Consider the following 18,156-nt stretch of genomic DNA (forward strand, 5'->3'; position numbering starts at 1 on the left):
AAACCATTGTCGCTTGGGTTTGGGGTTAGAGCAAAAAAATGAAGGTTTCTGGAACTTTAGCCAAAATTCTAAAATTGAATTTGAGCAAAACGTTGTTGACCAAATGAAGAGATTTAAATTAGGCTAACTGGCGACGTCGTCGCTAATGTCTGTATCTGTACAGGATTTACACCTGATATTAAGATGCGTTTTAGTCGATCGGAGGTCCCATATAGCGTGGAAGAGGAAGACGCTGAGGTGTAAATGGGCTGTTAAACTTTTGAAGCTCGTCCACTTTCGACCACATTCAAGAGACTCTTTATCATGCATATATAGGCTAATCACTGCAGGACTCACATGCAAGATCTACTCAGTTGTCCTTAAACATGTAAGACCCAAATAGAGAAAAAAAAACTTAAAATAAAAAATAGTTAACCTTTTATATGTTGTTGTATGAGTCCTCTAATGCAAAAAAATTAATGGGTTTTTACATTTTTTGACATTTTGGTAAGTTTTTATGGAAATGTTGTAATATTACCTTTGGTGTAGCAGAATTGCTGTGATTTCACTCAGTGTCTTAACAAATGTTAATAACATCTAAGAGTTACTCTGCAGGGTGTACTGCTTATGTACCTCAATAATAGTATCATATCATAATCACACAACACGCCATAATCAGACAAACCATATTTTTACGAAAAATCATTTATTATAAAAATATGCTCAGTTTGTATTTACAAAACCAGATAAAATGAAAAAAAAAACCTGGTATTGAGCAGCAATGGCGTCTTTAGGGTGTTACCAGATGATTAGAAACATTTTCAGGATCTTTAAAATCATGTGTTTCTTAGGATGTTTGTTAGTTGTGGAAAATATAACTGTGCCAACAGGGTGATCTCTGTCATAATAAAACAAAAATGTAGATCATTTGTATACTTTATACATAGGCTATTTATTTATTTATTTATTTTGAACATGTAAATGCAATTACAAAATATAAAAATAGAAAAAACACGTTAACAAAACTTTGCAATTTTTTCCAGTAACAAAGATATAAAACAACTCAATTTACATGTACAAAAGGGAGTAGAAAGAAGTAAAACTTGTGTACTCCTACCCCTTTAAACCCCTACTTTACTTAATGTTAACATTTATAATCTGTAAATCTCCATATTCACATACAAACATTACACATACACAATATTATTTATACACATATAAGTTATTCCAAATACACTCAAATTATTATTAACACCATGTGTTTTTATACCTCTGAAATATAATTTCTTTACACATCTTTTTAAAATGTAAAATGTTTGTACATTGCTTCAACTCATTATTTAATTTATTCCACAATTTGACACCACTCAAAGATAAACATAAACTTTTTGTTGTATTTCTAAAACTGGTAATCTTAAAATTTGACATTCCCCTTAAATAAACCCCCTCTTTTTAAATAAAACGTTATCTGTATGTTGCCCGGCAATAAAATAAGCCACTCCCACTTTTGCAAACGTTCAGTAAAGTCACTCCCACATTACTTCCTCAATAAATGCCGGGAGTTTGCGGTGCAAAATAAGTGTTTGTTCGGATGACCAGCTACGCTTCGCTTGTAAGATCTGAATTATTCAAGACATAAATATGGACTCCGACAGCATGAGTGACCAAGAAGAACATCAAGATGTTACAAATGAAAGTACTGAAGAACAAAGAGGTTGGTTTGCATTTTTTGATTCATTATTTAACAAACACGAGGAATATAAAAACAAAACAAAAACGATGTGATTAATCGAGTCATTAGATTGCTAACTAATCAAAAATAGGTAATCAACTTTAACTTTTATTAGTTACAGCTACCCGTCAAGACTTGTTAGGACTAGCTAGTAGATTAGACAATTAAATGAGTAAAATTGTTTAGAGAGAAGAAATTCAGCGGGTTTTGTGAACGGATTTAGAAAACAAAATGTTTCAAAACATTACCAGAACAGATGTCATTAAAACTTGGTTAACAGAATACAACTCAAGTCAAGTCAAATTTATTTATCTAGCGTTTTTTAGTTTTTAAATGTTGTATTGTTTCAAAACAGCTTGACACGAAATAAACTGTAAAACTATTATGGTATTATTGCACGAGATCATGAATTATGATCTAATAAAACTGTATATACTTTACTTCGACTATGAGATATTTAGTAATTTAATGTAATACATGTTTAAACATGCCTTTCCCTTTTATATACCTTAAAATATATATAATAGCAGGAGTTTTACATTACATAAACAATTTGCAATAATACCATGAGTAGCAATGTATAAACATTATTATGTGGATGTCAGCACCATACTTAAATTATAATAAAAAGTTATACAAACAAAATGTACAAAACAAAGATAATCTAAGATTAGACTATCTAAAATGTTGTACATTTAAAGTTAACATAAATTAAAAATGCTTGAAAATAGATGTCATTCACTCTTTCTTCAGTTTTAATGTCCTGTTAATTTTTATGTTCATTTTAGATCTGATGGAAGAAAATGAAATGAGTCCAGAACCTCCGGAACAATCATCTAGATACCCTCCGACTGAAAACAAGGAACAACAAAGAGTTTATAAAGACAAAGGCAAAAGGATCTCCAGCTGCAGTTGTCTTAAGTGTGGCAAGAGTTTCACGTGTAAAGGAAGTCTCAGGGATCACACAAGAATACACACCGGAGAGAAACCTTTCACCTGCCATCACTGTGGAAAGAGCTTTACAAAAAACAGCAGCTTGAAGATACACATAAACATGCATGCTAAAGAGAAACCTTTCACCTGCACTCATTGTGGAAAAGGTTTCACGTATAAAAGAAGTCTGGCAGAACACATAACTATTCACACTGGAGAAAAACCTTTCACATGCTCGCAGTGTGGGAAGACTTTTAGTCGTAGATTTTACTTAGCTAGTCACATGAGGTCTCACTCTAGTGAGAAGACTTTTATTTGTTTCCAATGTGGAAAAAGTTTCGCTAGTACAGTAAACCTGAAAGCCCACGAGAAGGTGCACGCTAATGTAAAGCCATATCACTGCGCTTCATGTGGGAAAAGTTTTACCCAGTCAGGTGCTTTACGAAGACATTTAAAATCATTTATACATAATAAATTCAGACCACTTGAAAAATTGATGTCAGAGAACAATGCTTTCATGTCAAAATTTCATGGCAATTTGTTTACCAAAGAGTAGGCTAATTGATTTAAACACAGCTCCTCCTGTGGTAAGATCTCTATCTCTCTCTCTCTCTCTCTCTCTCTCTCTCTCTTGCTCATCAATTAAATAAATAATTATCTTATCGCTCTACCTTATGTCTGTCTGTGTCTGATTTAAAGTAGGTTTTGTAACTGATGGAAATACCTGTCACTTTTACACATTCTGCCAAATATTGCGCTGCAAAGAGCAGTATTGTGCAACTATCACTGAGTTATTATGGTTACTAATGTTTGAGGTAGCGCATTCATCATAACTGTGATCAAACTGACTGGAACTACTTGTGCATTGAATGATTTTATTTGCAAGGTTAACACTGTATAAAGTAATACCTAGATCTAACTTATAAAAAGTGAGGCAAGTGATTGCTTGGGAAGTTTTAGGTTGAGTCAACTTGACACCTTTAAGTATATTGAACACACTAACATTACTTAATATGAATGCAATAAAATCGAGTTGAGTTAACTAATTGTACTAGTATTACTCAGTTAGATAAACCTACTTTTCTTGGTACAGGTAATATATTTATAGTTAGTTGTTGTTTTTTTATTCCGTGTGATGAGGGCTAGAAACGTTTATTCAATTAACACGCCTACTCAGTCTGGTTTTGGGCAGCTGTAAAGCGTAACATATTCAGTCTATGCACAAGCACCAGTCTTCTGAACGATGGTAACTACAAAACTCAAAGAAGAAACAGAAACTCTTCCAAATATCGAACATAAATGAACATTAAACACTAACAAGTCTTTCTTTTTAGTTAAAAACGAAACAAAAAAGTTTCAATTCAAATTTTACTCTACAAATGCAGTCGCATGCAAAGCATGCTGGGAACTGCAAGTCTACTGCCTAGTTAGTTATGTTTACTAAAATAATTCATGTAGTTTTAACATAAAATTATTAAGTTGATGTCTTTCTTACAAATTGAAATGAATTTTACATAATAAAATGAAGTTGAATAATTCTAAATGAACACATTATAGAGTAAACTCAAATTATTCCAATTTTTATCTTATTTTAACTCATATTTTGATTAAAAACAAACAAGAATAATTTTTTTAATACAGTTTACTCAATTTAATTTTGTTTAATCTACTAAGGCACAGAAACAATTTTTACAGTTTTAAAAGAAGACAGATCTGTTATCCTAGCAAAGGTTGAAAAGAGGATTAAATTAAGGGAGCAATAATTGTGGCCAATGTCTATTTGTGAAAAACATTTTTTTATGATGCTGATTTCCACTTTCCAATATTTTTCATCATTGAAATATTGAATTTTTGTGTGTTTTTTTTAAATAAAAGATAAAAGGAGAAACAATGCAGATTTATTTTCCCAGCTTTTGTTGCTCATATTTACCAAGAAGGCTAATCATTTTGTCTTTAACTGTAGGTTGCATACACGTACATTAAACTCTACTTTACTGTGCTTTTGACCTTGCCCATAGGTTTGTGTACACTTAAAAAAACAACTATACTAACTTGGGGCTAAAGTGTATTGTTTAAACGATCGTACGAATCAAGCACCACTTTTTATTTTGGCACAGTTATGAGAGGGAGAAGGGGAGTGGATTTTTCAGGCGTGACTATTTACTGCACCGAGTCGAAGTACTCCCAAAAGTGCTATTTGTCATTTGGCCTAACTAAATTAAAACTATACTTTTTTACAGTTTTGTCTATGATTAGACGACAAAGACTAATACAATTTTCATTATTCCTCAAATATACGAAACATTAGCCTTTAGTGTTTGTTGAGTGAAAAAAAGACTTTACAAATTCATAGAATAGTTCTTTATAGCCTTGCGTTTCAAACACGCCCTTACGAAAATTAATCATGGTTTTATTGTGGTAAAAGTGTAGTCACCATGGTTTTTTTGGTGTATTGATTACTATCAGCAAAACCATGGTTTTACTACACTAATGTGGGAGTGGCTTATGTATAAATTATACAAATTATCCATCTTTGAATTATCTATCTTGTGTTTAATTTGGTATTCATTGCTGGCATTAATGGGTCCAGATGTCATTGGCTGCTGTAGTTTCTCCTAATGATCTTGTAGTTTCTTAATTTCCCTTTTTGCCATTAAGTTCACTAGTGTGAGCGTAATATTTGATGCATGTTTGGGTTTTCTTATTGTGGGTCTCTTGGGGGTCTGCCTTATCGCTTGGGAACCCCAGCTCCTTGGTTTTTGGTGTCCTTATTATTTTTTGGAAAAGTTGGTGCATTTGCTAACTGGGAGGTATTTCATTATTATTAACTTTCAAGTTCTTTGTGAACATTTAATAAAAACTGTCTATTCTTATTAATAAAATTTGTGTATTGTCCACATCTCATTGTCCTTTTTGCATTAAGAAGAACTGTGAACCTGTGCCTCTTGTACTGATAGGTCTCCAGATATTAACAATGGGGTGACATAGTCGCTATTTGCTATAAGATCAGTGAAGACCACCTTTATACTTATATGTCCACTGTACACTGCAAAAATGACTTTCTAACTTAGTATTTTTGTCTTGTTTTCAGTAGAAATATCTAAAAATTCTTAAATCAAGATGTAGTTTCTTGATGACCGAAATGACCCAAGAAAATAAGTCTTTAGACAATTTTTTTTGTTTGTTTTTAGACAAAAAATAAAAGCACTATTTAAGTAAACAAGCAAAAATCTGCCAATGGGGTGAGAAAATGTTGCTTGAATGAAGTGTTTAAGAAAAAAGAAATCTTATTTCAAGATTTTTTTTCTCACCCCATTGGCAGATATTTTTGCTTGTTTTAAGCACAAATTCACTTAAATTGTATATTTTTGGTCTAAAAACTAGACTTTTTTTTAGGTCATTTTGCTCATCAAGAAAAAGCATCTTAATTAAAGACTTTAAGGACTTTGTACTCATGTTTTTTTAATTTCTTTTCATAGGCAGTTCTATGAGAGGCTGAAAAGCTTTTGAATAAATTAACACTTTCCAATAAGGTTGTATTTGTCAAGATTATTTAATAAATTTGATCAATGATAAATATAGTTTATCAGCCTAATAATCTTCACTGTAAAAAAATCTGTAGAAATTACAATGTTATTGCAGCTGGGTTGCCGGTAATTTACCGTAGATTTACATTTATGTTATTTACTGGCAAGAGTTTGTGTTTGAAAATGTTCATACAGTTATTCATGTTAGTTAGGGTTAGGGTTCATGTTGATTTAACAAATGTATTGGTAATGCAGAAATTACTCCAAGAAGTATTATTCATTGTTAAATTATGTTAACCAATCCATTAACCATAACAAAAACAACCTTATTATGATGTGTTACCACATATATATTATATAATTATATAATGTCTCTAGATGCAGAAGCCCAGATGCAACGCACAACCTTTGTGAGATGGAATAAGAGCAAAATGCTCCTATGTGTCTACAAGAAGTCCGATCAAACATGATCTTGGAACAAATATCTCATTTAAATTTTATAACCTCTATGTAAAAATGAAACAAATAAATCAAATGGCAAAAACATCCTTACATGCAATAAATCCAAACCAACCCATTCTCTTACTGTAATATCCTGAAAAACGTTTAGATTAAGTAACCCTACTGTCTATCTAATCAAATGGTATCAAAGAACTAAAGACGCGGGTATTCAATTGTTTTAAGAACAACGGAGCAGATTCTGCATGTAAAAGTGACAAACTGACTTGTCTTACGGTGACCAATATGCATAATAAAGAGTCTCCTAGTGCAGGACAGAGACAGACATTAGTCAAGATCTGACCACGTCACCAGTAGCCTACTTTTAATCTCTTCATTTGGGCTAAAATTCAATTTCGGCTAAAGCTTTTGCCTAAAGTTCTCGAAACCTTGAGAAGGCCAAATATTTGAAAAGGTTGATAAATTAAATAGTAATTTGATATAAAGTCAATTTTATTATACATAAACATTTAAGATGGCAAATAGGCCTAAACTTTAACTTTTTATGCGTAGGGCCTATATGGAAAAATGAGGATCACAGTAAAACGTGTTATAATGTCAAACTGAATGACTTTTCAGAGCTAAAATTATGAACCTAGTGATTTATAAAATACAATATTCAAAATCCCATGTGTTTCTGCTCCTTTATTGCGCGCATCTGTGGGAGAGCTCTTCTCCAACAGCATGCGCTTTCTCCTCTGCTCTATACAATCAAATTCAAATGAAACATTTTAATTAAAAACATAAATAGTCGTCCTAATAGTAATCCTTGACAGACTTGACAAATATTGTTTATTTTGTCACCATTATTTGCGTGTGTAGGTCCCTAAAGCTGTTTTCGACCATGATAAGTAAATTCCTAAAGCTGTCATTTTTTTCTTATACCGCGTTGTGTTTTTTGTTTAATGTGTTACAATACAATCTACAGGTTATTTAATACTTTAACAAATCTTGAAGTTTGACTTCCTAGAGTTTTTCAAAATAAAAGTTAATCAAGTTTAAGTGTCAGGAGTTCTTGTCGGGACGAAAGTAACACTTGTTACTTGCTGCTAATACTGTTTTTCTAATTTAACTCAAATAACCAAAGAGTTGCAAATGATCTGAACTTGGTTAATCTAATAACAAAACACCTGACAAGACACGAGTTGTAACACAGTGTGTGTCAAAATGATTGATGACCCCCTGTTATTATGGCTTTTTGCAGTCGGTCAAATATATTGGCACTTTTGTATGTGTGTATGATAGTGTTAATTATGTTTGACTGTAATTTTTATGACTTAATCCTGCGTGCGCACATGCATGTGTGTGTGTGTGTGTGTGTGTCTAACCCACCAAAATTATTGCCCTGTTGCAACAGATGGTCCCTTCCGCCACCCTCTCCCCAACAACTTTGTGAAAGGGGTAATTTGTTCTGAATTTGTTGATAAGGTAAATCAATGATTATAGTATGTGTGTGTGTGTGTGTGTGTGTGTGTGTGTGTGTGTGTGTGTGTGTGTGTGTGTGTGTGTGCGTGCGTGCGTGCGTGCATGTGTGTTGAGGTAGTTTAAGGAAGCACACATCTTCCTTATAAAAATGAAGCATGTTTTTACTACAGTTAAAAAACTATGGTTTACAGAAAACAGTATTTAAACATGACTTATTGGGGTATAGTATCACAATCTCGTCGGATGGTAATAAAAGCGCGTTTTTAAGGTGCAAAGTACTGACAGATGTTCATCTGACAGGAAGTTTAGTTTTATCAGGTATATACATGTACCTTTTTTCCCACTGGCAGCACGACTAACATGGCAGGGCATCTCCGGGGTCAAGGCCAGTTATTATATTTCATAAAAGTCTAGTCTAAAAATGGCTGTTCTTTAAAAAAAAGTTAAAATCAAGAATCGAATCGTGACCTTAGAATCGAAAATTTAATCGAATCGAGGATTTGGAGAATCGTGACACCCCTATACATAATTATTATACACAATTCACACACATATATTATGTAAACAAAAACTTTTATTCTGCTATAGATTAATCGCGATGAACCGCTGTGCATCCCTATTACTGGCAAAATGATTCAAATATGATTTTTTTGGCCAATATCGCACACCTCTAGGCTGCATATATGTGTTAAAGGTAAGCTATTATTAGAGTAATAAGTTATTTTACACTTTTACGCGCATGCCCAGTGTGCGTGAATAATCCATATTTTATGTGTTTATGGTCGGGTATAGTGAGGATGAAGATCGTTTCTGAAATGCCAGTATAAATGAGGATGGTTTTAATTTTTAAAATGCCTCTTTAAAAACGCAAATGCTCTAATGTTAACCCCACCTTAGCGTCTCTGATCTTAACACCTAGGTTCTGATTAAAGCAGACATGCCCCGACCTGTTCTTCCTTGCTGTGGGGGTGAAGGGGGGGGGGGGGGGTAAATTGTTTTAAAGGTTTGCTTCCAACAGATCAAAAGAATTTCAAGACAAAGAATCAAACAATTAACATAAAGTACTGGGTTTCCATCCTGTCTGATTTCCTTTCTGGGTGGTAAAATGCCACTGTGTCTACCCGTCCAGAAGAACCAATAATGGCGCTTTTCCATTGCATAGCACCCAACGGTCCGGTCCAGTTAGGGTCGGGTCAGCTCACTTTTGGGAGCTTTTCCATTGGGATCACTTCGTAGTACCCGATACTTTTTTTCGTACCACCTCGGTTGGGGTTCCAAGCGACCCGAGCTGATACCAAACGTGACGCGTAAACACTGTAGTTCACTGATTGGTCTGAGAGAATCGTCATCGGCGCCGTCATCCTATTATGTAAAATATTAGCTTTAGCTTAAGCTTGCTGCTAGCTTGCGCTGTCTCGAGCAAACATGTTGTCATCTGTGCTCTGTTTTAAGTTTCCAAACACCCTTTTAGCGATTAAAAACATCCACAGGTTGTGAATCAGGAACACATAAAAGTTTTTTCCAGACTTGCAGTTTGTGGCGGCACATTCGCGACATGCACGTCAGTATTATTTATGCTTTAATGCAACTTCATTGAGGCTCAGCGGAGCACTGTCGACAGACGCCACGGGTGTTTGAACAGAAACTGTTATGTGAGAGAGAGGTAGTTATAAACGCGATGTGCAAAGTAAACTTCTATTTGTGGTGGCCAATTTTAATTTTGTGGCGGCACATTCGCGACGTGCACGTCAGTATTATTTATGCTTTAATGCAACTACATTGAGGCTCAGCGGAGCGCCGTCGACAGACGCCACGGGTGTTTGAACAGAAACTGTCATGTGAGACAGAGGTAGTTATAAACGCAATGTTCAAAGTAAACATCTACGTATTTGTGGTGGCCAATTTTAATTTTGTGGCGGACTGATAAATAAATAAATGTTTGGGAATGTACAAGGACGCTCTCTCTTGTATGATGTCACAGCCGTATGCAGCGCAAATATAACGACACGCCTATAATTCCTCCCACTGCGAAGTGATACTAAACTCAATGGAAAAGCTAACCACGCCAAAGTGAGGTGAGCTGACCCGACCCAAACCAAACCAAACCGTGGGGCACTATGCAATGGAAAAGCGCCATAAGCTTAATGTTTCTGTTAATGCAGTCGATGTGTCTAGATGTTTCACAGCAGACAAAGGATCTTTTTTGGATGTGTTAACCTTACACTAAATAGGCTTAAACATAGGCGGTTTTTAAAATCAATATAAAACTACAACAAAATATAAGATGCAAACTTACCTAACTTACCTGCTTATAAATCCAGAAGGGTTATGTGTAGGCCCCCAAGCACGTAATCTATTCTGTAGGGAAGAGCGAGGCACAAAGTAACACAGGGTAACACAGCTACTTTACATAGAGATGAGCCATCTGAGCATTTGATCTTTATCTCTTACTGGCAACTTAGGATGTAACTGATTTGTAGCTGGCAATACATTATTTTATTATATATATATATCTATATATATATATATATAAAATATATGTATTCATGTATTACCAGCTAGGGGGGGGGCGAGATGGTGCCGGGGGGGCCCAGTATTATGACATTTTATAAAATACATTAATTTATCATGAATTCTGTTTAATTAAACCTAACAAATAAGGCTACTAACCAACAATTATACTTTGTATAATTTAATATGTTTTGTTTAATTCAAATTGTAATTTTTAGAACAGGTTTTGTCATAAGTTTGTGTGCCGTACACAAGGGGGGGCCGCATGCTGAAAAAATTTGAGAACCACTGCTGTAAGGATATGAGTGACATTCCTATATACTTTAAGCCTTTGCAAGTTTGTGGTCTTCTATTCAGTTTTACTGATCTGACCCCTCGTTCAGACAGACAGCGACGTTATCGCTGTGTGTCGCCCCTCTTTCAATGAGGCGTTTCTAAATCTGCTTGTCATAAACAAATGAGTACCATCCACACCAGTAACTAACGAGAGAAGGATGACGTGAACTCCACTGCTTTGTTCTCATTGGTAGTCGCTCCCGAAAGTCGCTCGACATTTGCATAAAGTTAAACTTTTCTTAACTTTCTCGTGTCGCTGGACACGCCCATACAGTCGCCAACGGTCACTTTCGCTCGTGTCGCTGGAAGTCGCCAGGTTTCCATTGAAATGAATGAGATTGCGTCGCTCTGCTACTGCTTGTCGTTGGCTGTCTGAATGGGGCATAAGACATTTATATCTCTCCATCTCTACATGACCCTGCGCTTTCTCGAGGTTCTGAGTGATATGTGTTCATTTGTGTGTTCAACTTCACGCAAGGCTGTATAGGCATTATTAGATTCATTAAGCGTGTTGTGACAAAAAACAATCAACATGTCGTGCAAATACGCATTAAAAACCAGGTCGCGCATTTAAAGCGTAAAGCCCACCTTCTATAGGACTGAATGAAAACACGTTATTCGATTTGTGTCATTTCATACCCACCAGTGGGCACACTGGCGAGGACTTGCAGAGCAGAGAGAAATGTTGGGTTTAATTAAAAATATTATGTCAACAGGTTCCACGCAATTTGTTTAAGTAATCTCAACAACTCATCGTATAGACCTTTTTTTATTACAGTTTATCAAACAATGCAATGTTACATTTCAAACCATTTCTTTATTTTGTTTTGTTCTAAAATGTATCAGAACACGTTCATTGATTCATACTTATTACTTACGTATCTATCTAATGGTGCTACACTTCTGCAAGAGGGTGCCAGAACAACAATTACCCATAATACACGGTAATATTCTCAGCCAATGAGATGCAAGTTTGTATTGGTTTTATTAATCTGTTACTTTTATGCAAAAAAAGTGTGTCTTGACAGCTTTTTAAAAAATTATTTGTTTGCCAACAGGCTGAACAAATATTTTTTAAGTAAAGCTGACAAGACACACTTTTTTGTTGAATGAACTAGATTAAATTAACTTCACATTGTTAAACAAATTTTTTAAGTAATCACAACATAAAAGGATTAAGTGAAATTGGCAGAAGTGAAAGTTCATTTTTTTTGAGTGTATATGCCAGGGCATAGCCCAATTTAATCCCTGGATATAAGGCCTTTTTAAACATTTTGATTTTACGTTTACATTTTGATCAAATGTGAAACAAACACAACACAAAACACCATTCATAAGCTGAAATATGTAGCCAACTATCCCATCAAACATGGAACATCTGGGAGGCGTTCAGATCATGTGTCTGTTGGTTCAGACCCTCTTTTTAAACGTCTACTGGATGCGCAATAGAGAGTCGGTGTCTGGACATCACTCTTGCACCTTTTTTGGACATCTGTGGACGTGCAGTACAGGTTCAGCGTATGAACGTCAGACTACAACCTCTTATAGACGTCTGTGGACATGCAAAACAGGGTCAGTGACTGGACGTCACTCTTGCAGCCCTTTTGGATGTCGGTGAATGTGCCAAAAAGGTTCAGGGTATGAACGTCAGACTACGAGCTCTTATGGACGTGTGCAAAATTTCAATAATGAACATTTGAAAACACTTCTTTAAAAATGTCTGTTAAATGTTCAACAAGCATAGGACGTTAGTAGGACGTCTAATTTCAACACAAAAGACATCTAAAAAAGACGTTGCAAAAACGTTCATTCTGGCTACTCAGAGGACGTCTTTTAAACATTAGACAAAGATGTTATATTGACGTCTTTTTTGGACGTATTTTTGCTCAGTGGGATCTCTCTCTCACACACAGAGAGCTTGACATACAGTATTGCAGATCTTGCTCTGAAGCGTGTATGTGTACACTATGCCCAGGTAGAAAAAGTAATGTACTGCGCCAAGATACAAACTCCTCCTTATCTAAAATGTTATAAAAGTTCAGACATTTAAAAAATTAGTCCTAAAAAATCTCATTACCGCAACAGTCAGAAAACATCAACACTGACATATTTTCAAAATGACATGACAAACCTGAAAGAACATAATTTGGAGATTCTGCACATGCATTTAAAATCAAAGTATTATGCTTCTATTAATTAAATTAACATTTATTAAGCATCTGTTGCGGTAATGATAATCAAAATGTCGTGTAAGCATTCTGACAAGACAATATTTCAAATTAACTGTATAAAAATGATCTTACCTGGTAGCCATCTTGAAGTAACTGGTCCATGTGCTTGGTCACTCAAAATCAAACTTTATTAAAATTCTGTATGTGTGCTTAAACTGTTCTCAAAAAGTGTTGCGGAGGATGAGAACATCAGGCATGGACACATCATTTTCCTAATATTTCTTCATTATTATTATACATGAATATTCAGTAAATATTTTTCCTGTCATCTAAAGTAGTCTAGCAAAACATCCATTAATTTTTTTCTTAATATTTTTGTGTTAATTTGATTAAATTACAACATAACGCATGTTCAAACACAGCAGGACACATTGCGGTAATGAGAATTTCAGCAGAAAATGAGATAAAATTTCCAATTATAAATTTTTATGTTGAAATCACACATTGTGCAAGGTAGAACACAGTATTGTGTTAATTCTGATGCTTTTTAATGTTACTATATTACACATTTTAAAGCTAAAATCATTAGTGCCGTGGTGTTTCAATGGTTTCATGAGAATCACCCGTGTAGATTTAAACGAATATGCTGAATTACCTGTGGAGAAGATAGAAAGCAGGCAACTTCAGCATCCCTTGACCCACTAAGAAAAAACAAGTCCAAAAGATGACGTGGATATTTAAATATATGACTGAATTTAGCTCTCCAATTTAATTGATGTCTGTTTAGAAAACTGGGGGGCAAAATATTTTTGGCACCGGGCCTGGGGTCTCATTAACTGTGCGTAGGATTTTTACTAAAAGTCTAAGTATGCAGAAAAGCCAGAAACAGCATACGCCAAAAAAAAGACAAATGTTCCCTTTATAAATCACAGATCACCATCAAGTTTGCATACATGAATCATCCTCAGATCCCACCATTCAAGCACATTCTCCCATTAAGTTTGTTTTTTATAGATCACAACCTTTGCGTGGGAACTGCCGTACACACGTTTCCAGACCCGTTTTGTGTGTACGCTTTATAAATGATACCCCTGGTCTAATGGAGAAGACAGAGATCAAGTTATTAAGCGAATATAAAAAAAAGATGTGGAAGTCTGTCTTCAAATTTTAGTAAAATTCATGATTATTAAAACACATTACAAAAATTACTGTTATAGGTTTGTCTAAGACTTGGTTAACGGAGGAGAAAGGTGTGGAATTTCATTTTGAGGGTTATGAATTGTTTAATGTTAATCAGATTAATAAGAGAAGGGGGGGGGGGTTCTATATGTTAGTGATCTGAAAACAATTGAGTGTATGACTACTGCAACAGAAGATTTAATGAAATGTTTAACTGTTGAGATTGAAATGAAGAAACAGAGAAATATTGTTGTCACATGTAGAACTCTAGGGTCTAGTATTACAGTATTTAATATGGGATGAATGAAAATAATGTGTATATAATTTGCGGGGACTTCTAATCATTCTAGTAGTTTAGATTTCTTAGAGTTAATGTATAGCAGAGGCCTTTATCTGACCATTACTAGGCCTAGCCAAATAACCTCCAGTTGTGCCACATTAATTGATAACATTTTTGTAAATATATTTAAAAAAAAATGGTCAAAAGTGGTCTTTTGATCAATGATACAACTGATCATTTACCGATATTTGTAACTCACTTCGGTGAAGTAAAAACAAATAAAGTAAAGTTTAGTAAAGTTATTAAAGATTAAATAGATTTAGGGATGATCTTATGAAAGAACACTGGGATAATGTTTATAGTACAAATAATGTAAATAAGGAGTCATTTTTTGAAAAGTATTTATGGTTAGGCCTATATAATAAAAATTGCCTAATAAAAATATTGAATGATAAAGAAAAAAAAACCTTGGTTAATGAAGGGTATTCTGAAATCTTGTAAACAGAAGAATAAGCTTTATCGAGATTTTATAAAATATCAGACAATAAAAGCAGAAAAAAATATAAAGCCTATAGACGTTTCGGCAGTAACAACATAACAAGCGGCTGTCGCGGTCCGCACGTAACTTCCGGTAAACTCCTCTAAGAATAAATAACAACAAAGTTCTTTAAACGTAGTATTTAAGCAATATCGCTCGAGTAGGAGTGTGATATAGCTCTATATCATCACGGCTGTGACTCGGCCAGCGGCACGAGGCCGCAGGCCGAGTGCCGGAGGCAATCACAGCCGTGATGATATAGAGCTACACCACACGACTCCGAGAGCGAGATTGCTTTTATACAACAGTTCGACGGCACACGTTTGAAACGGAGTTATTTTAAAAGCCTCTTTGTTTGAGAACTACTTCTTCTGCCACGGATTTGAGGGCGGCCAGAATGACAGGAAACACTTTCGGCTGCTTTGAAGCTCATAACAACTCAATGGACGAAAAAGCCGTTACTTTATATTACCGTTTCTTGGTCACACAGTGTAGTTTTAAGATTAGTTCAGTCGAGAATGTATCTGTATTATATTTAAATCTGCAGTCGATTAGTTAAGATAGCGCCTGTTTGAACGTTTGGTTAGTGAGATTCGGTACGAATGAGAACCAAAGCATGAGCGGACGTCAGTGTTCACTCGCCCCGCTGACCACCGCCCTCTCTGGGCTACATCTCTGACAGGGATTCCCTGGCTCTCATGTTGGCCTTGTTTGTTTATGATCGTCAAATGAGATCAAATCAGCAGTATTTGGTGTCATGATCAAACTATTACTTGTTTTTTATTCATATTTAGTGTCTTTTGTGTTGTTATTGTTTTGGCGCGAGGTAAAAGTTAATAAAACTATACTTGTGTAACGTTACTATTGCTTTCTCATTTATTCTTAACGTGATACGAGCACTCGATTATTATTATTAAACTTTGTTCTTGTCAGTACTATATAAAACGGTTTTTTATAAGTGTCAGAGAGAGATGTTTTTGCATGCTGCTTATAAATATATCAGTGGCGATATCTCATAACATGTTTTAATAGTCACGTCACGATAAAGTAAATGATCAATGTCCACATTTAAAAGCTGCGGTGCTTACCTGCAGTTCCACTGTGTTTTCGCGTTCTGATAAGAGATAATAGGTCCTTAAAAAACCGAGTGTTTATATTCCTCTTTCCAAGTGTTAATCGTCCACACGATGTGACAAGACATTTCTCCCATTAACTTTAACGTAACATCCAAGAGCGCTGATCTTTGACGGAATAATAACTTCCGATTGGGGATTCACAGACTGATTTATGAGCTAGTAAACTAATGAGACACACGGAGAGTGATTCAAAACCATAGACCGTAAAAAAATATGGACGTAGTGTCCGTGACGTCACCCACTGGCTTGTGAAGATCGCTTTTGAAGCTTAAAGTAGGCGTTGCCTGCCGTCGCCACCTTGGCCGCGCGTCCCCGCGAATTACTCGCGGAAAACCGAAAATGGATAAAGAGGCGGGACATGGGTGAAGCTGAGGTGAAACCACGCCCGCCTAACGCGAGTCTAGTGACAGTAGTGGCTGTTCAACCGACACTTAAGCGGCCACGCCCTTAATTATGCAGAAGTTTAAGGCTTAATATAATCTAAACGGATGAGTTACAAAAAAATTCACTCCCCTCACAGTTGTCATGAAGGGCAAAATTAGCTATATAGGCCAAAAACACTTTTTGTACCAGGCTGTAAACATATTATTTTCTACTGTAAAGTTGGCGATTTTTAACATGGGAGTCTATGGGAATTGACTCCCTTTTGGAGCCAGCCTCAAGCGGCCAGTCGATGAATTGCAGTTTAAGTCACTTCCGTGTTGGCTTCATTAGAGAGATCGGAAGGTTGCCCCTCGTTCAAAACAGAGCGTCTGCTTCTTCTTCTTCTTCTTTTCGTTTAATGGCTGCTCACTCCTTGGGAGTATTACTGCCACCTACTGTATACCTTGCGCATATGTGTAATGGATCAGGGCGTCTGTGTTTTTCCATTCAGAGATGAGCCTGCTTAGGACCTCCATTCACTAGGTGGCGGAATGATATGAAAGGTGAAGCGGTTACAGTGCCGATATCAGCACAATATCGCATAGCTCTTAGCCAATCAGATTCGAGAACCAGAAAGAACTGTTAAATTTATATAACAAGCAAAAAAACAACACATAGATCACCTAGGAAACCAAAACATTTGTTATTTTTGACGAGGCATTTGTTCAAGAGATCAGTTTAGCGACTAGTCAGATCATTCAAAAAACGAAACCGGAAGTAAGGTTCGGATCCAGACATGTTTCACGTGCGTTCGATTAAAACCGTCTATAAATATAAGCTGACTACTATAATGAGACATGCAAAGAAAGTTTATTATACAAACATGTTGATGGAAAATAAAAGTAATATTAAAAGAATGTGGAAAGTCTTAAGGGAGGTTATGGGCAGTAAAATGAATTATAGTCAGCCATTATACTTAATGAATGAACAAAACATTGAGATAAGTGGTGGAAAAATGGCTGATGAATTTAACTCATTTTTCGTTAATGTTGGTCCAAATCTTGCCAAAACTATACCTCTACATAATGAAAATAACAGTTGGAAAGGTGAAAACAGAGTCATGCAATCTCTTTTTCTTAGTGAGAGTGAAATTAAAAAGTAAATATTCATGTTATAGTGATGGCTTATATTGCCAAAGAAACTATACATTACATTATTAGACCATTCAAATATATAATCAATTTGTCTTTTAACACAAGCGTCTTTCCAGATAAAATGAAGGTGGCTAAGGTTAAGGTTAAACTTTATTTGTCCCTGAAGGGAAATTTGTCTTGGGCAAAGGTGCTACAGTGTTATTCCGAACAGACAATAAAATGAAACAAAAATAAACAAAAATACATCAATGAATAAATCTAAAATGTAAAGTGCATATACACAATGTTCTCATATGTTGTAAGAGCATTATTTTTGGTAGAATTCAGCATTTTTATCGAGGCAGGAACCAATGAAAGCTTCAATCTATTAGTTTTGCATATTGGTATTCTTAGT

The 18,156-nt window shown here is 35.2% G+C and overlaps 1 protein-coding gene across 1 annotated transcript; it reads left to right on the forward strand.

Moving 5' to 3' along the window:
• Positions 1 to 1,445: 1,445 nt before the first annotated feature.
• Positions 1,446 to 3,298, forward strand: znfl2a (zinc finger-like gene 2a). Its single transcript, XM_055201109.2, has 2 exons — positions 1,446 to 1,693; positions 2,500 to 3,298. Exons 1-2 carry the CDS (start codon positions 1,621 to 1,623, stop codon positions 3,198 to 3,200), a joined length of 774 nt encoding a protein of 257 aa, XP_055057084.2. The 5' UTR covers positions 1,446 to 1,620; the 3' UTR covers positions 3,201 to 3,298.
• The last annotated feature ends 14,858 nt before the right edge of the window (positions 3,299 to 18,156 follow it).

The sequence above is a fragment of the Misgurnus anguillicaudatus genome, chromosome 2 (genome assembly GCF_027580225.2).
Source record: "Misgurnus anguillicaudatus chromosome 2, ASM2758022v2, whole genome shotgun sequence".
Taxonomy (NCBI): domain Eukaryota; kingdom Metazoa; phylum Chordata; class Actinopteri; order Cypriniformes; family Cobitidae; genus Misgurnus; species Misgurnus anguillicaudatus.

Coding starts and splice junctions, on each gene's coding strand:
- znfl2a (XM_055201109.2), top strand. CDS start 1,621: ATGGACTCCGACAGCATGAGTGACCAAGAAGAACATCAAGATGTTACA. Junction 1,694..2,499: donor AAGTACTGAAGAACAAAGAG/GTTGGTTTGCAT, acceptor TGTTCATTTTAG/ATCTGATGGAAGAAAATGAA.